Consider the following 26816-nt stretch of genomic DNA (forward strand, 5'->3'; position numbering starts at 1 on the left):
GAACCTCAAAGTAGTCCTTAAATTAATAGTTACTCAATTTTCTCCTTAAACTTGCACTCTGAGACTCATATTAGTCCCTAAGACGCTTTCCTTTCATCGGAATCCTGAGAATGACGTCGTTTTGTATTTATTTAAAAAAAAAAAAAGAAAAACACCCTCCCTTTTCCCTTCTCCTTTCCTAACCCGAGGTTCTTCCCCTCCCCCTTCTCCTTTCCCTTTCCCTTCCCCAACTTGAGGTTCTTTCCCTTCCCCTCCCTCATTCCATTTCCTTTCCCCTTCTCCCTTCTCCAACCTGAGACCCTTTCCCTTCTCCTTCGCTCACAGCAACAAAGATGAATAAAAATTAGAATTTGAAAAGCACGCCACCAGATCTAACCCCCCAAAAATATACCAACGAAAAACAATTGTGAATTTTTTGAAAAACAACAGATCAAAACCACTGTCTCTGCATCTTTGATTGATGATGAGGCCGAAGGGAATGTACGGGCCAGCGGCGTAGGGTGGTGGCAGCGGTGGCTGGTCTTGTGCGAAAGGCAGGAGAAAAATAAAGAGAAGACGAATAGGAGGAGGAGGGAAGAAGAAGGGGTCGTGGGGTGGTCTCTGGGGTTGCTAGCGGCTGGTAGTTTAGGAAGGAACGATAGAGGGAGACGTCACGGCGGTCTAGGTTCAACGGCAGCGCTAGGGTGATGGCAGCCGGCAGCGAGCTTGTGGAGAAAAGGGGCTGGCTTCGATGGTCCTATGAGTTGCGCCGATGATCTGCAACAGAGAAGCCAAAGAACAAAGAATAAGGAGGAAAGAAGAAAAAGAGAAAAGGAAAGGGGGAGGGCCGGAGGGGGAGGCTCTAGTTTTTTTTTAATACAAAATGACATCATTTTAGTGTTTCGATGAATGAAAAGTGTTTTAGGAATTAGTATGAGTCCCGGAGTGCAAATTCAAAAATGAAATTGGGTATCTATTAATTTCAAGGACCATTTTGAGACTCAAGTGCAACTTCAGGAACCACTGTAAGGCTTAACTCCAAAAACGGTTTAGGTAATTTCGCTAAGGTGGAGTAGGAGAAATGTTAGAGGCGACGTGACCTTTCTAGCATGAATCGCCAAGATGCTATGTGTTTCAGTTGAGAGTGATATCAAAGAAACTGAGTGAAGCTGGTGTGAAGTGTATTTTGTGAAACTCTGGTTTGGACATGTACAGAAGCACAACGAAAGTGGCACATGAGTTTAATATATTTTGGTCGGCGATAGATTGTCAGCCGCTCCGACATCAGTTTCTCTTTCCTCCACCACTAGGACCAGACTCCATAACTTCCTCTAAAGTTCGAAAAACATTATTGTCATATTTGTGACCTTCATTAGCATTATTGTTTGAGCTTGATGATGATGAATCTAGGAACTCACCCCATTGGCATTTCACCCGAATTATGCAACCTTAAATTATTATTAACTAAGTGGACGAGCCATCACATGCAGAATACTAAGATTGAAAAAACTCATAATAATTAGAATAAAAGAAAAGGCAAAAGATTGGTATTTGTTGGCACCTATGATGCACGGACACGGATATGTTGACACATGAATTTTAAAATTTTATAAAATAATACAGGGACACGCATACATATAAAATATAAAGTATCTTTTAAATAAATCATAATGATATTTTGATATTTTATTGATATTAAAATATAAATTAATTTTTTAATTATTTTTGATGTCTTGTTTTAATTATATAAAGTATTTAAAATATTTTTTGTTTTAATAAATAATATTAAACTATTTCTAAATTTATTTTAAGAATACATGTTAAAAATAATATTGAATACGCTGACACGTGATGGTATTTAGGTGTGTTTAAGCATGTTCAGAGAAGAATTTTTTATTTTTTATTAAGACAGAATTAAACACAGTAGATATATGTGTCGGAGAGTGTCGTATTCGAAATATGTCTGACAACAGACATAATAACTCAGCAAAATATCTGTATTTTATAGATTGCCATCGATGACAATGGGTGTGGTTAAATTCTAGAAAACTAGTGTTTTTTTTTTTTCTATTTATCTAATTGCTGTATGCTTGCTAATTCTATTTATACTGATTTAAAAGCAGATTGGGTATGGGATAACAAGTTCAATTTTTAATGTGCATTCTAAATTATTTGCAAATGACCACCACAATAACATGTTTTTTGGTGAAACAAAAACAATTACATAAATAAAAAACAAACCCAACTAAGGGTATGACTTACAATTGTTGGCCCAGGTAATAACAAACCCAACACCTCCTTCCACAACGTTATATTTGGGCCATACAAGAAACCTATCTTGGCCCGCTACCGCTACACTGAACGGCTGACACAAAGTTCAGCTCAACCTGTAAAAAAAAAAAGTAGTTGAAGGCTTAGTTGAGTGGCATAACAAATGCCTCATTAACAACTACATCCAAGTTCAAATTCTATGAAAAAAAAAAATTTTGTCCAAAAAAAAAAGCTCAGCTCAACAACAATAGCCACGTCTCCTCCATGTCTCCTTAAGAAGTTGCACCTTTTTTTTCAGGTAAATTAAGGTTCCTCCTTTTTGGATACTCGAGTAACCAGTTCACATCCACACAAGACTACATTTTTCTATGGTGCACCTATGCTTCCACCCACTCGATCAGGTCCATTCACATTTTAATAATATCTCAACGGTACATAGGCGTGGCATTTCGGAATGCCAATAAAGTGACCTCCATTCCTGAAATTTTTCCTATCATATTTAGGAGAGGTAACTATTCTAATAAAGATGTGAAAAAATTTTTAAAAAATATGATTTATTTATTTAACCATATTTTAAATAAAAATAACACTTTTATAACATATAAAAATTAAATTCTATAATTTATCATTCAATATTTAAATAAAATATTTTATATGATGACAATCATAAAATTTTCATTAGAGTAACCACCTTGAGAAGAATTTTAAGGGCACTACACTCCATAGACATTTTAATTTATTGTCATGTTAATCTTGTGAGAGTAACGTTATAACTCTATCACACAAACACACAACACACGCCAATTTTATGATTTTTGGAAGCAACAAAATGCAAAGTTGGAAACAAACCAAATGACGCTAGGAAATTAAATAACATGGTAAAAGAAAGAAGAGAGAATAGTGATAAATAAATAAAAATGCAAATGTAACCTTCAACTAGACTTGGAATAATTAAAATATTAAAATAAATAAATAAATAAATAGTAAATAACTAATATAGATGTCACATGTAATTAAATATTCAAATACTTTGACAAAGTACAATAAAATTACAATGGATGATTGTTGAATCATAATTCAAGAGGAGTAAAGCATGTATCTAATTCTTCTTTTGAAATCTACGAAGAGTTTATGAAGCTTCTGCCAGCATCTGAATTCAACTCTTCATAGACCTATAAAAAATTAATAATAATAGAAACCAAAATAGAGAACATGTTTTATTTTGTTTTATTTTCTCTGAAACTTCATTGGAGAGATTGAATTATTTTCTATCTATATTTGTTGCAAAACATGCATTATAATAATTTTCTAAAGTCACTATAGACATAATTCACAAAATTATTTTCTGAATCTATAAAAGAGGAGCTTTGTGAGAACAAAATTATTTGGTTTCTAACATGTTTCGCCAACTCCTACAAAGTAATATACATAGGAAATACAAGCTTAAATGAAACAACTAGTATTACACATACCAGTTTCTCATGAACTTGTTGGAAAGCCTTGCAAAATCTCTCGGCCTCTTCTGGACCAACCTGTTTCGAACATTTGAACCGAAAAGATGAGTCTCAATCTAAGTTTTCTTGAGAACTTGTTTAATAGTCATTGGAAAATGACATAAACAAGTTCTATGAAACACCACCATCCATATTATAGATGAGAGAGGGATTGTGAGGATAAGGAGAAGAAAAAGGGAGAGAGGGTAGCCGTGGCGGCGCGTGACTGTCGATGGTGAACAGAGAAGTAGGAGGAGAAAAATGGCTTCGTGGTTTTGGTTCGGTCAAAAAGAAGAAGAATGATGGCAGTGGTGGTGCAGCTAAAACAGAGACTGGTGGTGGATGTTGGTGATGATGGTAGCTAAAAATGGTTGAGAGGAGAAAGAGAGAATGTAAAGAATGGTGGTAGATGTTGGTGATGATTAGGGGCCGGGTTGGGATTATATTCCTCCTATTGAAAGAGACTTTCACGGAAGGGCCAGAATATCTGACGGAAGTAATGGATAGGGGTCGCGATGAGATTATGCTTTCGTTAAGGGGCGGAAAGGGATTTAGTGAAATTGTTAAGGGCCGGGGTGAGATTTCACTCTAAGAAAAGAGAAAGCTGAAAACTGAATATAGGTCACGTGTAGAAATGTTGATTAGAATGTTTCTCTACTACTACAACAACAAAAGCCTTATCACATTAGGTTAGAAACACGTTCTCTCCTCTCTGTACAAAATCAATAAAAATAAAGCCAACCAAAAAATGAAATTTTCAATTGAGGAAGGAAAACAAGTATACTAGCTCACGGTTGCTACGCAAGGCCTCAACTTATCCAAAACAGCTCACTTAGAAGTTTGTATAACCAGCTTCAAACTTGAGAGTGTTTTTGTATGTATTGAAAAGTGAGGAAGGATTTAAATCACGGCTCAAAAGAAAGTCCTCAATAAAAATATTACATTATTCTTCCTTTTTTACAAATTACAATTTTGACAGGAATGCTAATTCTACTTTTTGTGTGTGGAGAGAGAGAATAGGCATGCATATAATTGGCTAATTGTAAACAGGTTAATTTCTTATTACCTTCTTGGCAGCCTCCGACTTCAGCTTGCTCCAAAATGAATCTGTAGGTTTAAAGAATTCACATAAGAAGGACAAAAATTTCAAAAGCATAACACAGTAGATTGTTATAATTTACAAGTATTACGGAAACAATTCAATGAACTTTGATGCTCATTCTAGACAGTTAAAGTTGACCAAAATATTGCAAAGATGATAGAGAGGTTAAATTTGTTCAATAACAAAGATTATATGTGATACTCACGTGGGTCATTTCCTCGGTTCTCGAAATTTATATCCCTTTCATCCCATGCATCTTGCCATTCCCTATGCTGCAGCGCCAAATAAGTTAGCAGCCATGCCATACATGTTCAAAAGAAGTCAACAATGCACACAGCAGCTCCAGCACTATTACCTCATCCTTTGCACATCCAGAAGCTTGTCCGGACAACCGCCTAGATGATGTTTGTTCGGCCTGAAATTTAACAGGTTTCAATTTGTTAGCTGAATACATTCTTAAATATAGAATGGGCTAAGTACGTTATATATTTAAGCTATAATATCGAAATTGAGTTCTAGGCCATCAAGTTCCTCGGTATACTTTGGGAATCATGAAATAATATAATATGCTAACCATTCAAATATGTAAAAAGATTTTAAGGAAGATGAAAAAAAACAACCCAAGATACTGCCAAAGTGCCAATGTCTCACTCTCACATATAACATAACGGAATGGAGAAAACAATGGTGATTTTTCCAATAACATCATCTGATATAAATCAAAGTGAAATCAAATAACAGCATAACATTAACCGTTTTGCAATGCAACTGCCTGGACAAATCCTCCTAGCATCAGCTGGTTGATCTCCGTGATCCAGACGGATCAGAAAGGCGGATTTACTTCTAAAATAAGGTCAAGCAGAAAGTTGCCGGAAAGGGAACACTGAACACCATACGTGTGAATTCTCCACTCATCAACCTCAGATATATAAAGCCTCTAGTCTAGTGAACTGGCTGCATTAACTAATATTGAACTCCCCCTCTTAACCCCGGTAAATATGTCATGTTTCTTATAATAATCAAATCACTCAATTCATGTTTAGGGCCTTCTTAAGATCCCACCCTACACCGCCACCTATTCTTTGTGGACAACCATGTTTTACCAAAACAGAGAACAAAAAATAAATAAATAAAAAATAAAAACCATAGCATCCGCCTCAAATTTACAAACTAGTCACACACTACGAATACTTCAAATTCCAAAACTCTCTTAAAACCTAAGTAAAAGGCAAAAGGGCATATCACTGCATTAGATAGAAGCAGCAAGCAAACAATCGAAAATCACGAAATGACTCACCGAAAAATCGAATCATTGAGCTAAAAGCGAAGTGAGATTGATTATGCAGCGCAACATGGATTAAAAAAAAAATCAATAAGACGGAGACATTACAAAAGCATAAACCCTAAAAATTCATGTAAAAAAAATCACAAGAGGGGAGAGAGAAAGAGAGAGAGTACACAGTAATCGCGAGAACGAACAACGGGGAAGAGTTGGAGAAGGCGTTGAAATTCAGCTTTGTCCATTGTTGAACACTATTGAGCGAAAATGTGAAACCTTATAAAGTCTGAAGGAGACAGAGACACACAATAGGAAGCTCAGTCAAAATATTATGACTAGCTCAAATTAATTAATTAAATTAGTAAAAGTTTATAACACATTGATTTAGGCTCATTTTTTGGATACGAGAATGGTGTGTGTTATGCTAGGTCATGGAATTGAGGGGTGTTATACAGTGGTTGTGACGGCTCTTGTTTTTAAACTTAGGAAAGAGAAATCATGTCCAGTTTTTTTTTTTTTTTTTTTGTGAAAAATGGAAGCATAGGTAACGTTAAAATTTTTGGTAAGTGAAATCACACTGTTCGATTTTTTTGTACGAAATATTTTATATTTATGAAAATATAAATTGTATAGTTCGATTTGTGTTATTAAAAAAAATTGAAATTGTTCAAAGCAAATCAGACTATCTAATTTAAAATTATTTATACTTTATAAACAATGTCTACTATTAACATATTGTGATCCTACACAAAAAAATTACATATCAACACTTCTAAATAGAAATGAGAGAGAGCAAAACTTACGCTGGTGCGGGCAGAATTTTGAAGGTTAATGAGGATGGGAAACATGGTGAGGAATCTGGCCATATCAGTAATAAGAGGGAGGTTGCAGGGTTGGGAGCATCTGGTGATAGGGTGGAAGAACTCAAAGATTTTAAAGTGCCTTTCAAAGACAAGGTCGTTGGTGGCTCTGTACCAAAATTATTGGTTGTTGATAATGCTCTTGACGAGGACAAGTTAGTTATCATTATTGAAAAGCAGGATGATAGTTTTCCTCCAAATAGAGGTGGAACTTAGTTAAGACAAGGGGGTTACTTTTGTTAAAAAAATTAGTAGTACTTCTTAAAAAATAGTCCAGTTGGCTAAAATATTTTACTATGATTTAAAATATCAAAGTTCAATCTTCATCTCTTACTTTTATTGCACAATAATTTTTAGTTTAAAACATTCAAACCTTGTTGGATTTGGACTGAACTGAGTGTATTCACATTTCGCAACTCTCTATTCAATAAGCAACACTCCCTCTACTTTTGAGTTCAAATATAAAAAATTAGGTATCTTTTATTTATGTAATTTTATCAGCCGGTGTTTGGAGTTCCAAAGTGAAGGCTTCGGCAATTGCATGTGTAGAGACCAGCCTTTGAATGTGATGCAATTGAATCTGAGAAGCCATAGAATTCTTCTCACCCCAAATCGTTACAAACTTTTTTTGGTGCACAAAGCGCAAGAATGAGGCATTATAGTCCACAATATGTGCTTTTAAGGTCATCAACCAAGTAGTTCCTATGACCAAATCACCACCTGCCACATGAAGGACATATACCTCAGGTATTGATATGGTACACCCTGTCGCATTGATGTCTAGATTAGCAATTTTTCCTTCTACTATCAGAATATTGAAATCTCCAATAATCACCTTAATTCCTGGAGAAGGTTTGATAGGAAGATTCAAAAACTTAGCGATGCGTGGTTGGATAAAGTTATTAGAGCTACCACCGTCAATTAAGACCTGCACCTCTAAGCCATTGATGGAAACTTTGACATGAATGGTAGACAGTCCTGGAGTACCGTGCATTGCATTACAGGACAAATGGTGGTTCAGCACCTAACCTTCCAAGGATTTAAGTGTGTTATCCGCAAACACCGGTTCTGCAAGGTCACCAACAGGGGCCATATTCTTGTCCAATTCTAATTGTAGCCACATGAATTGACGATTTGTGCAGTGGTGGTTGGCGGAAAATCGTTCGTCACACCAATAATAAAGACCCTTCTCCCGTTTACTCTGAATCTCAGCAGGGGTCAACCTCCAAACTGGGTTTTTGAGGGGTGGAGTGTGAGAGCGTTGTGATGGTGTCGGAAGTAATGCGGGAAGAGTGTTGCGGATGGGCGGCTGTGGAGATGGAGAAGAATTGGGAGTTGTGAATTGTGGTTTGTGAGCAGCAGAGCCATATGTGGTTCTTGGCGAAGAAGTCAATTTCTCTTCATAGAGTCTAGCTAAGGACATCGCCCTCATCAAAGATGGGGGACATTGAGCTTTAACCTCCCGCCGTACCTCAGGTTTCAGTCCACTAACAAAACAGTCTTGGAGCGCCTCAGGAGGATCAATGTGAGTACGATTTGCTAAAGCAACAAATTCTGAATAATACTTGCTTACCGCGCCACCTTGCTACAGCTTGAATAAATTCTCGTGGTGACTCGAACAGTGACAGGTCAAATTCGAGCTCAATCGCCCGCTTCACTTGGTTCCATGAGCGAAACTGAGCAAAATATTGGGACATTTGAAATCAAGGGATGGCAGCACCAATCATGTGAATCGCAGCAATTCCGATTTGTTCTTCTTTAGGAACCTGAAAAAAAATCAAAATACTGGTCCATTGAAAAAATCCACCCCAAAGCGTCAGTATCATCGAATTTCGACAAATTGAAATTCACTCGACGAGAATGCAGAGATGAACGATGCTGCAGAACAATGCCTGAGTTCGAACCATGGGAGAGCTCAGGTATCTCAGATCGATGCCTGTGCTGGTTCTGAAAAAGCTGCGTAAGAGAATCATAAATGGCATCGATTTTGAGATTAGTGGTTTCGGAAGCATGAGCACGTTCAGATCTATTCTCCTCCGTGATGAATTTGAACATCTAAAATAGCTTTTTAATGTCGGCCTTCATGTCTTTCATCCGCGTGTTGTCAACTATGGCTATGGTGATGAAAGCACCAATTAATAGGGTGGAGCTTAGAAATAAGAAGAAGAAGAAGAAATGTGGTATATATTTATGTTTAATCGAAGGAATTTACAAGTAATTTGTAAGTGAAAAAATATATAAAAGTTGTAAGATAAAATAAGAAAATAAAAGGAAATAGTGCAACAAAATGATACAGAAGGATATAGTAATTTTTCAATTTCTCCAAGCATAATAGTACCTGAAGAATTAGAAAGAAAAATAGTTGAAAAAGAAATAGAAGGAATAAGAATAAGGAAACAGGAAAAAAGAGAAAGGAATAACACAACGGAAAAACAAAAGTATCAGCAATCATATAACCACCCAGCCTCTTGCTATTAGTTCTCTCTCTAGTGCTTCTTTTTGGACCTACATCATGTTAATTGAGTGACAGCTGTTTTTCTGTTATAACAATATTTCCTTATAAAGTTGTAAGTTTTTTATTTCTGTGCTCTTCCTCATTCATGCGCTTAACAGATAGGATCCACCACAGAAGAAAACCCTCCTTGACATCTCCTACTTGCATTAATAATATAATATGTCGATTGTTGACACATACTTGATACTTCTATAATGAAAGTTGTGTCGACCAATGGGGTCATTCTAATCTCCTATGTTTATTAATAATATGATTCATGATGACTATGTATATTAGTTATGAGAGTTCTCTTGTTATTATTATATAGGTAATCAATCTTAAATGTATGTATACAAATCTTATAAATTTTGAACAATATTCATAGGATTTAATTTTAATACATTTATAAATAATTTTAAGACCAATCAATAATCTCAGCTTTATAAAGCCATTTAATGACATTTATATTTTTAGTTAATTTTTTAAATAATAAATTTAAAAATAATTATTTTTATTGATGTAATAATTAATAAACGACCGAAAAAGCATGTAAAATTAGGGCTGACAATAGGTAGGATAGGGAAGGGTAGGGTTTGGACTCTACCCTGATCCTATTCGCAGGTTAAAAACTTTTTTAAAATTCTACCATATCCTACTCGCGGGTTGAGAAATTTTCAACCCTAATCCTTCATGCACCCTAAAATTCTAAACCCTACCCTACCCGACCCTACTCGCAGAAAAATAAAAAAATTTATAGCAAATATAAAATTCAACCATTCCAAATTTCATACATATTAATAAAATAGAAAATAAAAAACTAAGTTTAAATTAAAAATAAAAATAATAAAATCTTAAAGAAATCTAACCTAAGATTACAAAAAATATGATCATCAACTAGTTTAGTAGTTATTTCAAATTTTTATAAGAGAAAGATTGTGGATTCAACAACACTCACTTTTTTCATTACATATATAACTTTTATATAGATATTATATAATATATTAGAGGATAGGGTAGGATAGGGTAGGGTATACCCTGAATTCGTATCCTACCCTACCTGTAGACGGGTAGAGTAGACAACCCTATCCTACCCACAGCGGTTAGGGTAGACAATCCTACCCGAACAGGTTAGTTCGAGTTAGGTACCCGCGGATAGGGTATAGATTGCTAGCCTATGTAAAATTCTTTTATTTTATCATCTATACATAAAATTTTTTTTTTACATTTTTTAAAAAATAGGTTATTAATAAAGTTAATATGTATTATGTGAGACATGTAATTTCATGGAGTTTCTATTTTTGTTAAAAAGTTAAACTTGTTCATCTCTTTATTAGTAATATACAGTAGTATGCTAATAAAGAAAATGTTAAAAGGGCCAACACTTTGAATGAAAAAAAGGAAATCAGTTAGTATTGGTTTAAATACAAGATAATATATATATATATATATATATAGAGAGAGAGAGAGAGAGAGAGAGAGAGAGAGAGAGAGAGAGAAGAGAGAAGAGAGAGAGAGAGAGAGAGAGAGAGGAGAGAGAGAGAGAGAGAGAGAGAGAGAGAGAGAGAGAGAGAGAGAGAGAGAGAGAGAGAGAGAGATTCTAATATTTTTTTATTAATAATATTTTGATTTAATTATTTTGTTAATTTCTATAATTTTATTAAATTTATAATTATGTTTTTATAATTTTTTTAATTAGGTTTTTATATATATTATTTTTGATTTTGTAATTAGATTTTTTTAGTATAAAAAATATTAAAGTTAACAGAATATTTTTTTAAAAATTAAAAGTATTTACAATTAAGAACTTAATTAGCTTTTTGACTACATATTTTTTGGGAGAAATATTTTTTTATTTTAAGATTTTTGAGACAAAAAATACCTAATTACAAAATTGAAAACCAATATAAAGATCTAATTGAAAGGAGAAAAATATACAAAGATCTATCTGTGAATTTGATAAAATTATATGACCAACGGATAATTAAACTTAACACTTATTATTGTATTTATTTTTTCTTTTCGAGTATCTTTTGACTCGACAAATTAAAGTCTAATTTGTTGATAATTTAAACTCTAGTAATTAAAAATTTGTCATTGATTAATAAATTATTGTACACAAAAAAATTTTAAAACTGCAACAAGTAGACAATTGAATTGACTAGGAATTCATATTAATTTTTATTATTTTCATTTGTAAATCATAATCATCACACATAAGGATCAGAACCATATTTCTAAACACAAAATAAGTTATTTCAAATATATATATTGTTAAAATGACAATGATTTTTTGCTCCCTCTAAAAGAAAATAAGACGAAGAATTTATAATTAAGAAATGCTAGGGAGACAGCAACTTTTATGATTTATAACCATTAATACTACTACATTATAGACATTTAGTAACATTTATCCGTTAACATTTTAATAAATGTTAGTAATTATCATAAAATTAAATTTTAGGTAACATTTATATTCAAACGTTAGTAAATACCATTACATTTTAAAAAAACTTACAAAAACCGTTACCTATTCTCAATAGCTCTCAAAATCGAAACCCTTATGCCATGAAATTCCCTTGCAAAAACCACTCACAATCATTCTCACTTTCACTCTCACTCTCACTCTCATGTTGTGAAACCACCTCTTGCTCTTCCTCAGTCATCTCTTGTTCCGCCTCTCCGATCCCTCGCTCTACCTCATCGATCTCACAATTCGTAAATCGAAACCACAATCGCGTGATTCCTCGTCTTCGCCACTCTCACCGAAATCTGGAACGACCTGAAGGAGATCAGCGGTAGCTTCAAGAACTCTCTATCGCTTCTCTCGTCCAACAGAGCCGTCACGGGGATCTCCAAACTCGCCTCTCAGCTGTTGCCTGGTACGACGGAGGAGGTTGTTCGTTTCGTCAAGGAAATTTCCACGCGACCTGATTTTTGGACTGAATTCCCCTTGCCATTCCATCACGGTAATACTTCAACCTTCCCTTCCTTGCTAAGATCATGATTCTCTATCTCTCTTTTCTGATTGTGAATTGTAATTGCTTGATTGATTAATTGTTCGCTTGTCCTATTAATTGACATTTTAATCTGTTCCAGAAAATGCATATTAGTTTCACCTTCATGCTGTTGCTGCTCCTTCATGATAGAATTTGCTGTTCTTTGTACTGAAACTGAATATTAAAGCTCCACTGTTGTATTGTTGTAATATTTGTAATCAACTAACCTTAGAATTATGACTGGGGGGAACTCTAGGAGTAATTGCTGTGATACATATTGCAAAGACGTTATTCCATGTTGTGAAACTAGTTGACCCCTTGTCAATATAGAGTCTAAAGTGGTCACCTAATCATGTGCTTCTAGCATATCTTCAATCTGTTGTCAATATGAGCTCATGCTTAATTTACAACTAGGAATAAGGTACATCAATCAGATTATTTGTATGACTTTTGAAATATTTGGTTACTTTGTTTTAACTCTTGCCTAGTTTTCTTTGGGTTATTTTATATGCACTCTGTTGCAAGACCTGCTCCCTTAGCATCACTTTGTTTTAACTCCTTAAGTTGAACTATTTAAGGAGAAAGTGTGGACAAGATTTCCACCTGAAGAATCCAAGTACACGCCAATGTATCCATCAGCCAAATTTAAGTGGAAGGATTATTGTCCAGTAGTTTTTAGGTCAGCTCTCTTAATTTGTTGTTGCCACAAAGTTATTTATCCACATTTCACATTTCTTCAATAAAAGTGTAATTTTGGAATGAAGAAAACTCTTGATTTATACTAACTTGTGCATCTCACTCTAATCTCAGGGCTCTTAGGAAGCTATTCAAGGTGGATCTAGCTGATTACATGTTATCCATATGCGGAAATGAAGTTCTTCGTGAACTTTGCTCCCCCGGAAAAAGTGGAAGCTTCTTTTACTTGACGAATGACGACTGCTACATGATTAAGACAATGAAGAAAGTTGAAGTAAAAGTGAGTTCAATCTTGTCACAGTACACTTGCAATTAGTTTCTTATAAAACATGCCAGGAAAGCATGATGTTATTTGATATTGTTATGCCGGATTTCTTTGCAGGCTCTCTTGAGAATGCTTCCTGCCTACTATACTCATTTTCGAACCTATCAAAATACAATGGTGACAAAGTATTATGGTTTGCATTATGTCAAATTAATTGGACATATCCAAAGGAAGGTATATTTCCTATAGTGAGTGTCAGCATAACAGAAAGTTATCCAAAAAACGAGGCCTCATTCTTTATTTCTCTCACTTATTAAGTTGATCAAAGCTTCAAAGTGGTTGATATTAACTAGTGCACATTCTAATAGTATAACAGAACTCTCTAGTTTAACAAAACTATGAAATATGAGATATAATTTTTAGAAATTGAACATAATAATATCATGTTTGATTTTCTAGGTTCGATTTATCATAATGGGAAACCTTTTCCGTTCTAAATATAACACCCTAGATGCTATGATCTTAAGGGATCTTCGCTTGGTCGTACAACCAATAAGCCTGAGACTGAGCTTAGTGAAACAACTATCCTTAAGGATCTTGATCTAAACTTTATATTCCGGCTGCAACCGTCTCGATTTGAAGAATTCTGCAGGTGATTAATGATTTCAACACTCAATTTATCATTTTGCCTTGGAAAGCTAGCCTGTTAAGTGGAACAATAGCAAACTCCAAATACATTTTGCAGTTTTAATTTGTTTCTTCACTGTAAGCTGATCATATCTACATATACTTGTTATCCAGTCAAATTGATAGAGACTGTGAGCTTCTAGAACAAGAGGGAATTATGGACTATAGTTTATTAGTAGGTATTCATTTTAGACATATATCACCAGATGGGGAACTTGTTCCTTGTGGATCTGAGAATCTTATTGGTAAATTTCTTATTTCAACACTATCTCCATTTCAAAATAATTGTCAATTTGGATTAAGTGATACAATAAAAAATAATGTTTAATGTTTCTTGTGTTTGTGTTCTTAAAAAATCTCGTTTACTTCAGGAAAAGCCAAAAAGTTAAGGTTTCTATTATTATATCAACATTCATATACCACATTTTTCTTTTTAATTAATCACTTAATCAATTAACTTGTTACTCAAATTGTTGTTGTTACATGTTAGGGGTAGTGGCAAATCCAATAATCATCAACATCATCATCACTTGCAAGTAGTTCACAAGGTGCTGAATTGGCAAATGATTGCAGTGACCATAACACGTTCTTTGTAAAAGTGTACATGGAAGGCATTCCAATTAGCAGAAAATTCAACTCGTTAGTTCATGATGGATACCATGAATTGGTTAAAGCTGTTGAACAAATGTTTGACACTACCATACTCTATAATAAACTCTTCCCTATGCCTCTATCTCATTTTTTTTATTAACCTTTTTTTCCTAATTAAAACAAAAATGCTATAATGTTTAATTTTGTTTGTTTTGAATAGGAAACTGAGTTAGATGCAATGCAAGCAGAGAGGTGCCATGTGCTAACTTATGAGGATGGAGAAGGGGACTTGATTATGATTGGAGATGTGCCTTGGGAGTAAGTTAACATTATATTAGGGTTCTCTCAATTACCTTCTTTCAATAATAATAGGATTTAGGTATGAGTGTTTTAAGGGTATTACATGAAATAAGTAAAAATGTGTTGTTCTTTTAAGTGTATTTAATAAGTAAAAAATTAAAATATTTCAAAATAACTATCAAGTTTAGTTAGAAGTAGATTGCGAATGTGCCTTAGAGATGTTTGCAATTGGTATATCAACGTATGCTATTTATGTTGGTTTCACTTGGCAAAGTCATATATTAAGTTAAATTCATATGGTTTTTTCCTTAATATTGTTTTTGCATCACTTGTAGCATATTGTATGACAAACGATTTAATGCCTTTCATTATCTGGTCTCTGATGAAGATGCACCTAATTATCGGTCAATTATACAGAACCCAATGGATATGGCTACTGTGCTGCATCATGTTGATAATGGTCATTATATCACATGTGCAAGGATTTTTATGTACTTGTATCACTTTTTTTTTATGTGGAATGTTTATAGAGTTTAAGAACTTAATTTTTTCTTTTCTCATTTTATTTGCATCACGAAACAAACTTGTACAATGATTATTGATTAATGAAAGAGGTTATAAAAATTTATTTTGTAAATTTGTGAATTTAATTAAATATTTCATGTTGTAGTAATTAATTTTAGTATATTTATATTGTGTATAATATAAAATAAAAAATAGTATAATATAACTAAAAAAATATTACTAAATATCTTTTGTAACATTTTTTATGGGTTACATAAAATATCTACGATAACATTTTTCTAAGTGTTACAAAAAATATCTATGGTAACATTTTTCTAAATGTTACATAAAATATCTATTGTAATATTTTTTAAGTGTTAAAAAAATATCTATGGTAACATTTTTTTATGTGTTACAAAAACTATCTATTGTAACATTTCTCTAAGTGTTACCAAGAAATATCTATTGTAACATTTCTCAAAATATTGCTATAGAATATCTTTTGTAACATTTTTACTAAATGTTATTAAATCTTTAGAAAAATGTTAGTAAAACTCTTTAGTAACATAGGGTATATTTAACATTTGTTAAAATGTTACTAATATGCATAGATAATATTTTAATATGATTTGGTAACATTTTTTAAATGTTAGTAAAAGTCAAGTGTGTAGTAGTGTAAATAATTATCAATGATGATTTTAATGATGTAAAATTGGTGTGAAATTTTATGTAATGACTCACTTTTCTTTGCTGGTTACATACTGACCAGAATTTAATAAAGTTGCTGGCCTTACACTTTCCTTTATAATTTTAAGCTTGCTACTGTCACATTATATATAGTTATGGGGTGTGGATCAAGTATATATGCTTCACTCGACTTGCCAGTTTATGAAATTGAAATAAATGATAATGACAATGATGTTCTTTTTGAGAGATAGAGTTGTAACGAGTAATAACGAGGCTCATCAACTTGATTGAGAGAGGCCCCATAAATTGTTTTATGGTGATTGCTCTCATACCTCAATATTTGTGATAAAATCCATACCCTGTATATGTGGACCAATACAATATAGACATGTGGCATCATTAATCCTAGTCAATTAATAATTGAAAAAATTTAAAATCTTAAAATTTAATGTATTTTAAAAGTGTATTAATTATTATTTGTATACAAATACGAATACGTATATACTTTAATCATATATGATTAACTATGGTTAAGTATTTTTGTTTATTAAAATTAATACAAAATTAAAATAAAAAATCTCTTCCCTTTCTCATTAGCTTTGTCTTCTTCCCAAAACACCCACTAATTATTGTTTTTGGTTCTAAGTTAGACTCCTGAACACCCAACCCTTCCGATCTGAACCTCTCCACCATCGCCGTTCACCGCCGCCGTTCACCACTGCTCACCGACACCGCCAGATCCCTTCTATCTCACAGGCATTCGTCGATCTCCATCTCTATCGCCCGTCGTTAGCGCCCCCTATTTCTGCCTCCAACAGCAGTGTCGCCGCCGTCTCTCACGTTCTAAGCCTCCGTGACCCTGTGTTTGCCGCCTCCGATCCACCAGCGTAGCAGCGTTCTCCATCACCGTCGCTGACTTCCACACCCCTGATATTAGGTTAGGTGTTCATCGTCTGTTCAAACAATGAATTTCATTTATTTTGGTTATTGGACTTGTTTCTTGCATGTTCAAACCGTCAGTTTTATTTTATTGATTTTTTTATGGAACAAATTTTGTGCCATGGATACAATTTTTCGAGCTCTATATCTACTATATAGATTGATCAATTAGATTAATTGCAGTATATGTATGATTGACTCTGGAATCTGAAGTAATTACTCGCCTAATTAGAATTATCTTTTCAGTTGTTGAGCCAGTATAAGTTCATTGTTGAAGTCAGATTCATCATTTACATTCTTAATTTTTTTTATCTAATTTAATTTAGTTGTGTTTATCTTCCATCTCTCATGTCTATGGGCATTTAAAATATTTTCTGTTCAGTTTAAGTGTATCTTTCTTTGATTATCATGAGTTGTGCAGAGATGTTATTAGTTTCAATCCATCATATCTCCATTGCCAATCTACAAACCACACCCAAATAAAAAGGAGAGAGAGTTAGCAAAATTAACCTTTTTCTTTTTAGTACTATACAGACAAATGCTAGTTTTACTTTCAGTCGGCCAAAATTACCTATTTTTGTGAATTAGTCTGTGTGCAAGACAAAAGGAGCATTGTGGACTACGACTTAATTTTACCAGTATTACTTTTTTAAAATTATTTTTTTTTTGAAAAATTATTCTAAAAACAAATAAATAATTTATGTTTTAAAATTTGAATTGAACTTGATTAGTATCAGAATAATTACTGATTGTCATCATTCAAGTATAAAGGCAATAAATTAAATTAATGTAGTAACGTATTAATAATCATACAAATAAATAATTATTATTTAACATTTATTCCCACCATTCAAGTATAAAGTGATAACGTATTAATAATTTAATAAGGTATGTTTAAAGACAATAAATTAAATTAATGTATCTTTAAATGAAAATGCCGAAATAATTGTTTTTCAAAATCAAAAAATTATAAAGACATTAATTTGGGGGCATAAAATCAATGGTTTTAATTGTATTATGCCACTAAATATGCATGGATTATAATTTGAGAAAGGTGTGGGTAGATTTAAAAAATTTTAATATTTGCCTGCTTATCTAATTTCAAATTCCAAAAACAGATATTAAAAACTACACATAACAATTTTAACAATTCTATGACATTGTTCCAAAAAAATTTATGCAATAATCTTATATATATGTTACCGATATATTACTACTTGATATATGCAATAATAAATGATTATAAATAAATGATTTATTTCTTTTTAAAAAAAGACCTTATTAATTTATTAATACGTTACAAGCAAGTTGTTATTGCAATTATGAGATATGCATTAATTGTTGATTCATTCAATTAATTGTTTCATGGTCAATCTCCTTCGTAATTGCTTCATTGTTAATTCTGGGGATCAATTTGTGGTCAATAATTATTTTATGATTTAATTAATTTTTTATTTTATAACTAAACCTCACATCAATTTATTATTAATATATCGTGTAACAGATTTTGAGTAATCGAAGATATAAAAACTTACTTGAACATCATAAACATGAACATCGATGACAATAAGAACTTAAAGGAGTCTATCGAATGTGATGAGCTGTGTTTTGGGTATGATAGTAGTTCTGATAAGGAGGAGGAAGATCTTATCAACAATGAGGATAAATTCAGTGAATCCATGAAGGTGTCGAATTGTAGCTATAAAATTCAAGAAGTTGAGAAGAAGTTAAACGAATTAAGCTATGATGACATGTGGGGTATTGAGTTTGACACCGTTGATCAATGTTGTGATTTTTATAGAAATTATGCTAAAGTGCACGATTTTGTTGCGAGACTTGACGAAAAAGGACAAGATTTTAATGGAAACCTTAATATGCGACAGATTGTTTGTAACAGAGAGGGTACACGTAGAAAAAAGTACTTGGAGATGGAGAATAGAAAAAAGGATCACAAGCCAATCACATGTGTAATGTGTCAAGCAAAGATTAGATTTCACTATGACTTGATTTTACAAAAGTGGCGGGTCACCAAATTTGAAGAGACTCACAACCATGACCTCATCCCACCTAAGTATATCCAGTTTGTTCCGGCATATCGAACAATGACTGACGCTAATAAAGCACAGACTGATAGTTTGCACTTTTATGGTGTTAGAACTTGTCATATAATGGGGTTCATGGTGGCACAAAAAGGAGGTCCGAACAGGGCGGGATTCACAAAAAAAGATCTATACAATCATTTTGACAGATCGAGGCGTGCAAAGATAAAAGATGGTGATGCACATGCAGCATTGAGTTACCTAATTTCTAAGGCAGATGAAGATCCACTATTGCAAGAAAAGTTTACTTTGAAGGATGTTAAGCTTGATAATTTAGTGTGGGCCGATGGGTCTAGCATCACTGATTACCAATGTTTTGGTGATGTGTTAGCCTTCGACACGACATACCAAAAAAATAAGTATAATAGGCCGTTGGTTGTCTTCTCAGGAACAAATCATCATGGACAAACATGCATTTTTGGTTGTGGTTTATTATCCGATGAGAAGCGGGAAACCTATGTTTTGGTGTTGAATATGTTCATGGAGATAATGGGTAATAAACAACCTATAGCTGTGGCGACAGATGGAGATCTTGCAATGAGGGAGGCAATAAAAGAAGTTCTTCCAAACGCTGCACACCGTCTTTGTGCATGGCATCTCTACCGTAATGCTTGTGAAGCTATAAAGAATTCAAAATTCTTAGATGGGTTAAAACACCTAATGTATGGAAATTTTTTTCCTGAAGAGTTTGAGAGAAGATGGCATAACTTGATATCTGAGTACGAGCTTTTTGAGAATGAATGGTTGCAAAAGACATACAGGATCAAAGAAATGTGGGCTTCCTCATATTTAAATGATAAGTTTTTCAGTGGAATCAGGACTACGTCACAATGCGAAGGTATCCACTCCTTGATAAAGAATTACATTAGTAAAAAGTGCTACCATTTAGAATTGATACACAACTTTAATGAAGCATTGACGCAGTATCGGACAAATGAACTTTTATCCGATTTTAAATCATTATTTACAACTCCTGTGTTGACCACGTGTCTTCAAGACAATGAGAAGCAAGCGGCCGATATTTTCACCAGAAGCATGTTTAAAGAGGTTCGGTGTGAGATAGAAGAAGCTGGAAAATTAAATGTTACACATTCAGTAAGCAACAATGAAGTTAAGGTGAGAATAAATAAATATAGGCAACCCGGGAGGGAATGTGAAGTACAATATGATAAAGCCACTAAAAAATTTGCTTGTGATTGTCGTTTGTTTGAAAGTTGTGGCATTCCATGTTGTCATATTTTTTGTACTATGAGACATGACCACATCGATATCATTCCTAATACTCTTGTCTGCACGAGGTGGACTAAAAATGCTAAGAAGGATTATGTATGTTCAGTTACATCCGCAGAAACTGACTCTGAAAATATTGCTGGTATTAGATATGGTGCTCTAGCAACACTATGTTTCACATTATGTGAGTCGGCATCAAAGAACCGAGATGACTTCATGGAGATTAGAGATGACATTTTTGGACTAATCCAAAAACTTAAAAAGAGACGCGATCCTGACTCCAATGTTCTTTCTAATGCGTGTATGGTCGGTGACCCAACTGTTGTGAAGACAAAGGAAGCCCCTCGTCAAAATAGATGGGCAATAAAATCTCGTAAGTGTTCTCATTATACACGTCGTGGTCATACGATTCGAAGGTATCCAGAATTATACAGTAGAGACGTCCTACATACTGGTCATCACCAATCGAGTGATGAACTCAATGATGAAAAGGTAATTTTAATTTTCTGTTTTATCAAAATTTTTAAAGATTATTTATCTATGTATTTAAATATTGTCTAATGTATTTTATTGTATTGTAGAGTTATTCTGAAGAAGAAATAAATCACCAAAGCAATGATGAGAGCAATGTTCAGAGTGTAGATCACAGATATTTTAATGACAATGGAACAAATAAATTAGCTATACAAAAAAATAAGAATGGAGTTAAGGCTACCAAGGTATATTAATGTGAACTTGAATATATAAATTTGCCTTTTCATAAGAACCATTCTTATATATGAATCTGTCTTCAACAATGAACTTATACTGGCTCAACAACTGAAAAGATAATTCTAATTAGGCTAGTAATTACTTCAGATTTCAGAGTCAATCATACATATACTGCAATTAATCTAATTGATCAATCTATATAATAGATATAGAGCTCGAAAAATTGTATCCATGTCAGAAAATTTGTTCCATAAAAAAATCAATAAAATAAAATTGACGGTTTGAACATGCAAGAAACAAGCCCAATAACCAAAATAAATGAAATTCATTGTTTGAACAGACGATGAACACCTAACATAATATCAAGGGTGTGAAAGTCAGCGAGAGTAATGAAGAACACCATTACGATGGTGGATCGGAAGCGGCAAACACAGGGTCACGGAGACTTAGAACGTGAGAATCAAGGCTCATGAGAAGAAAGGCTAACCAATGCCTATATACGAACCAAAGGTTAAATACCCATTTTCGATATTAGAATTCCATTTCCTTTGTACGAAGTTACAGGCTTGTATAGGCAGTTTCCACTTCTTATTGTAAGGGCAAAAAGCTTCCCAATTAAAGAAGGAAATCAAGCTACGCTAACCAGGTCAAATGGCTCCAAAAGAGTACAAAAAGCAAGCCGCGGAGAACAAAGGATAGTTCGATCATGGAAGTCGTCCCCAAGCAACTACATCTACCTGGTAGCACAAATGGGCTTAGAAGCGGCTAGTAGCATGTTCCATTTCGTCATGGGAAAGAAAGAGATTAGGCGTTGGGGTAACAGTTCCAGAAGCTTGAGTGCCACCAACAAGAGATTGTGAAGAAGGAGCCAAAGTATAGTTAGACGGTGGCGACACTGCTGTTGGAGGCGGAAACAGGGGGCGCTAACCACGGGCGATAGAGATGGAGATCGACGAATGCCTGTAAGATAGAAGGGATCTAGCGGTGTCGGTGAGCGGTGGTGAACGGCGACGGTGAACAGCGATGATGGAGAGGTTCAGATCGAAAGGGTTGGGTGTTCAGGAGTCTAACTTAGAACCAAAAACAATAACTAATGGGTGTTTTGGGAAGAAGACAACGCTGATAAGAAAGGGAAAAGATTTTTTATTTTAATTTTGTATTAATTTTAATAAACAAAAATACTTAACTATAGTTAATCATATATGATTAAAGTATATACGTATTCGTATTTGTATACAAATAATAATTAATACACTTTTAAAATACATTAAATTTTAAGATTTTAAAAATTTTCAATTATTAATTGACTAAGATTAATGATGTCACATGTCTATATTGTATTAGTCCACATATAAAAGGTATGAATTTTATCACAAATATTAGGGTACGAGAACAATCACCTTATTTTATAAACTTTTAATATTATATATACATACATTGGTCCATCCCATCCACCGGGGTCTTTGTGATCATGGAGTCATGGACTTAATATTCTTCTTTATGCTTTTATATATAATTTCCAGAGAAAGAACTTTATATCGTGACAAATAAAAAAAAAACAAATAAGTGAAAAGAATCGTCTATTTAATTTGTTTCGAATTATATATTAAAAAAAGTGACTGTACAAGCTAAGTTAACTGTTTTATAATTTAAAAAGTTGATTTTTTTAGACACCACTTTTATATTTTATGAGGTTATACTGAAAGCCTTAAATTCGAAAGTTTTTTAATATTCTGATTATATAAAAATCATAAATTTATAAGATTCAAATTTTCAACAAAAGAGTAACTTTTAACAAAAAAAAAAAAAAAGAAAAAAAATCACATAAATTTATGAATAGTTAACATTATTTAATGTCACTAAAAGAATAAATAATGACTACTTAAAAAGATCTTAGATATATCCTGTGTTTTGAAGTTTATCTAAGATCCAAGTTCCTTTTGATGAGATAAAAATCATCTAAAATTTTGTGACATTAGTGAGTAATATCTGCAAAAAAATTATAATTCTTAAATTAACAAAGATTTAAAGCAGAATTCATTTTGAGTATAATAGCTAAAATCTTGATTTAATTTTTAAAATTTTTTAATATTATTATTTTAATAAGTCATTACTTCTAAAGTTATTCTACTTTTGACAATGAATAATTTTTTCTTTTACCAAAAAAATTATTGTGATTTTCTTTTTAAATTCGTAAAAAAATTATAGAAGTTGGTTAAAATTCATCTTATTCGAAAAAATCAAATTAAACTGATTCTGTTGTGATCGATTTCTATAAAATTGAGTGTGAATTTAGATTTTTATTCCGTAAATTATAAATTGGATTTTAATTATTTTAGACCTGACTCGTATATGAACACCCAGTATATAATCTTAATAATTTATATAAAATCTAGCTATTTCAAAATATTGCACATCAATTGATTAATGGTCTCAGTTAAATAATCCTCCCTACCTGTATGTGTATCTCACAAGATTTAATGATAAATTATTTATGCCATTATATATTATTATTTATTATGGGAAAAATTGGATTTTCCAAAAATGAATGATGTCGTCATCAGTACTATAGTCATTCAAAAATCAAAATGGACATATATGGATATGGATATGGACATATATCTTCCAATATTGGACATGAGTTTATGTTCATGACCAATAATGTCAGGTGTTATCAGAATCATGACACCGCAACCACACATCTTACAAGCGTGTTTAGAAATTTGGAATCTCAATCTAATTTTAAGGGTAAAAAACCCAAATGAGCCAAGGAGAGCTCAAAATTACTCAGTTCAGCCAAATGAAAAATCCTTACCTGAATCAACTAGGACGAATTATTATATAATTCGAATCAATATGATTCGAATTATAGTTGCATGTAATTCGAATTGATATGATTCTAATTACTAGGAAGGCAAAAATTCAATGAAGTTCGAAACAACTTGTTTCGAATTACATCAAGCAAATTCGAATTTAGTTAATTCGAATTACTAGGAGAAGCGGAACATAGAGAGGTTCGAATCTAGTTGATTCGAATTAGGTGAAATTTGAGTTTCTTAGTAATTCGAATCAAGTTGATTCGAATTACAAGGGATTCGGCTATAAAAGGAGTTCGAGCCAAGTTCATTCGAATCACTTTCTCATTCTCCAACCCCACCAAATCCCAGAGAAGAAGACCAACCTTCAGTACGAGTGCGACCAGAGCGGCTGTTTCTGTCGATGGGGGACGATCCGGGAAGGCTTTATCGTTTGGATGGTGTAGCTCATATCGCCGGTGTGATCAACGACGAGGTTAGTGGTTTATGAAAGCGGTTTATGTTAACGGTATTTGTTAATGGTTTTTTATAATGGTTTAAGTTACTGTTAGTGGTTTAGAATAGTGGTTTAGGAAAGTAGTGTAGGCCAGTGGTTTTCGTTAATGGTTTTTTATAGCGGTTTATTTAAGTGTTAGGTGTGTATGCAAGTGGTTTAGGCCAGTAGTTTTTTTTAGTGGTATTTGAAATTATTTTTTGTAAGCGGTTTGTGTTAATGGTTTTGGGTAGTGGTTTTAGTGATGGTTAGCGGTTTGGGATCGTGGTTTAGGGTGGTGGTGTAGGACAGTGGTTTTTGTTAATGGTTTTTTTTAGCGGTTTATTTTACTGTTAGCGGTTTAAGCAAGCGGTTTAGGCCAGTGGTTTTTGTTAGCGGTTTTTGTACTCGGTTTTTGTTAACGGTTTTGGTTAGTGGATTCAGTGATGGTTTAGCGGTTATCGGTATTGGTATATGATAAATGTGAAAATGCATATGTTTTTGTTAATGGTATTGGCACGTGGTTTGAGTGAGTGCTTTGTGTATGAAATGTTGGTTGTTTGTTTCATATATCTTTTACCCATCATGATTTATTTTCCGGTTCCTTATAAAATAGATCGCTTATGTTAGAGGTTTGTGCATCTGTTCTAATTATGCGGTTTATTTACTGGCCAGCCTCGTCGTTGCATATCCAGCGTTAGGCGGTAACAGGGGATGCGTCTTGATGAGAGGTATGTTCCGTACTTGCAGATGGCGGGACTTTACCATCTTGCGAGACTGAACGACAGATGGTTCCGACTAGACGAGCCCCTAGTCAGCGAATTCGTCGAGAGGTGGCGGCCTGAGACGCACACCTTCCACATGCCGTTCGGAGAGTGCACTATCACGCTTCAGGACGTCGCATACCAGCTGGGGTTGCCAGTCGACGGAGATTACGTTAGTGGTTGCCTTACCGACTCCCACCTTTACATTGAGGGTGGGAGACCTTCTTGGCAGTGGTTCCACGAGTTGCTCGGTGTTTTACCTCCCGAGAACCAGGTGCAGAAATTCGCAGTCAACTGCAGCTGGTTTCAGGAGACATTTGCGGAGTGTCCAGACAGGGCAGATGAGGAGACAGTTAGGCGCTTTGCCCAGGCCTATATCATGATGTTATTGGGTACACAGCTCTTTGCCGACAAGTCCGGCAATCGTATACACATCAGATGGCTACCTTATGTGGCTCGGCTTGAGGAGATGGGTCGCTACAGTTGGGCGTCGGCGGCACTAGCATGGCTGTACAGGTGTATGTGCCGAGTCGCCAACAGACATGTCGTGAAGTTAGCTGGCCCGTTACAGTTATTACAGTCTTGGATCTTCTGGAGGTTTCCCACACTTAGACCATCTGGGTATGATGAGATCAGCTGGCCCCTTGCCTCGAGGTACCGTTATTGTTATGTACTATATGTTCTTCTTGTTTTTACTTTCAATAATGCAACCAATTCTTATGTTTTCTTGTACGCAGATGGTCTGGTTACAATCATGGGATTAGCAACAAGAGACCTCGGGTACAGATGGCCCGCATGAAGATCGACTTGTTACAGCCTCGGCAGGTAACTACGCAGAACATTTGTTTATGTGAAGTCATTGTTTAAGTTCATAGCTCTTAACTAAGTGTACAAACGATTTGATTTTGATTTTTTCAGTTCATATGGATGCCCTATAGCGCACTCGATGTCATCCAGGTTGTCCATCCTGAGGTGTTGGAGCCTCGGCATACGATGTTATGGCGATGCAGGACGGCCCTGATTTATTTTGCGGTTGTCGAGTGGCATCAAGTTGATAGGGTTTTGCCTCAGTTTGGCGGCGTTCAGCCCATACCGTCTCCCGCCCTGAACATCGACTTCCTAATGTCGAAGGACGGGAGAGGAGGTGACCGTTGGTTCCCGGCACAGTACCCTGAGTGGCATCTTCACTGGCAGGAGCGTGCTGATCACATTCTTCAGTTTGACATCGTGCCCGACCCCGGACCGTCACATGAGTTCTTGACATGGTGGTATCAGCACGGAAAGAGGTTTCTGTCGCCGGAGATGTTATTGGGGGATCCGAGAGGTGTTCCTATTTCAGATGAGGCGACGCAGAGGGGTGCAGGCCGACTTCCAGATATGGACAGGGTCGAGGATGTTCCTGACAGACGTCGTATTGAGCGGAGAGCACGAGTTGGGACACGTCATAGCCAGCGTGAGTGGAACTGGGTTGATCGGGCTATGGATGCCGGAGACGACCCAATTAGGGGTGGGGGGAGAGTTCGTGGTCGTGGAGGCAGGAGGAGGGTGGGTGCTGCTAGACAGGGTGCCCAGATGCACGGG

The 26816-nt window shown here is 34.4% G+C and overlaps 3 protein-coding genes across 5 annotated transcripts; 2 read left to right on the forward strand and 1 right to left on the reverse strand.

Moving 5' to 3' along the window:
- Positions 1-2099: 2099 nt before the first annotated feature.
- LOC130940624 (uncharacterized) lies at positions 2100-6555 on the reverse strand. Of its 3 annotated transcripts, none has more exons than XM_057868826.1 (6): positions 6304-6555; positions 5201-5260; positions 5051-5117; positions 4810-4850; positions 3723-3782; positions 2100-2366 (listed from the first exon to the last, which is right to left on the reverse strand). In XM_057868826.1, the coding sequence occupies exons 1-6, from the start codon at positions 6367-6369 to the stop codon at positions 2313-2315; spliced, it is 348 nt and encodes a 115-aa protein (XP_057724809.1). In that variant the 5' UTR covers positions 6370-6555; the 3' UTR covers positions 2100-2312. The 3 variants fall into 3 exon arrangements, with proteins under 3 accessions (XP_057724809.1, XP_057724807.1, XP_057724808.1); XM_057868824.1 differs by lacking the exon at positions 2100-2366 and adding an exon at positions 2437-2728; XM_057868825.1 differs by lacking the exon at positions 2100-2366 and adding an exon at positions 3174-3422.
- A 2297-nt stretch (positions 6556-8852) lies between these two features.
- On the forward strand, positions 8853-17095 carry LOC130939642 (phosphatidylinositol 4-phosphate 5-kinase 3-like). Its single transcript, XM_057867730.1, has 10 exons — positions 8853-8944; positions 13285-13450; positions 13553-13669; positions 13963-14087; positions 14237-14367; positions 14494-14512; positions 14613-14670; positions 14934-15031; positions 15349-15504; positions 16855-17095. The coding sequence occupies exons 1-10, from the start codon at positions 8853-8855 to the stop codon at positions 17093-17095; spliced, it is 1203 nt and encodes a 400-aa protein (XP_057723713.1).
- Positions 17096-18693: 1598 nt separating this feature from the next.
- On the forward strand, positions 18694-22043 carry LOC130939643 (protein FAR1-RELATED SEQUENCE 5-like). The gene is made up of 4 exons (XM_057867731.1): positions 18694-20964; positions 21054-21191; positions 21551-21636; positions 21719-22043. The coding sequence occupies exons 1-4, from the start codon at positions 18694-18696 to the stop codon at positions 22041-22043; spliced, it is 2820 nt and encodes a 939-aa protein (XP_057723714.1).
- The last annotated feature ends 4773 nt before the right edge of the window (positions 22044-26816 follow it).

Source organism: Arachis stenosperma, chromosome 7 (assembly GCF_014773155.1).
Source record: "Arachis stenosperma cultivar V10309 chromosome 7, arast.V10309.gnm1.PFL2, whole genome shotgun sequence".
Lineage (NCBI taxonomy): Eukaryota > Viridiplantae > Streptophyta > Magnoliopsida > Fabales > Fabaceae > Arachis > Arachis stenosperma.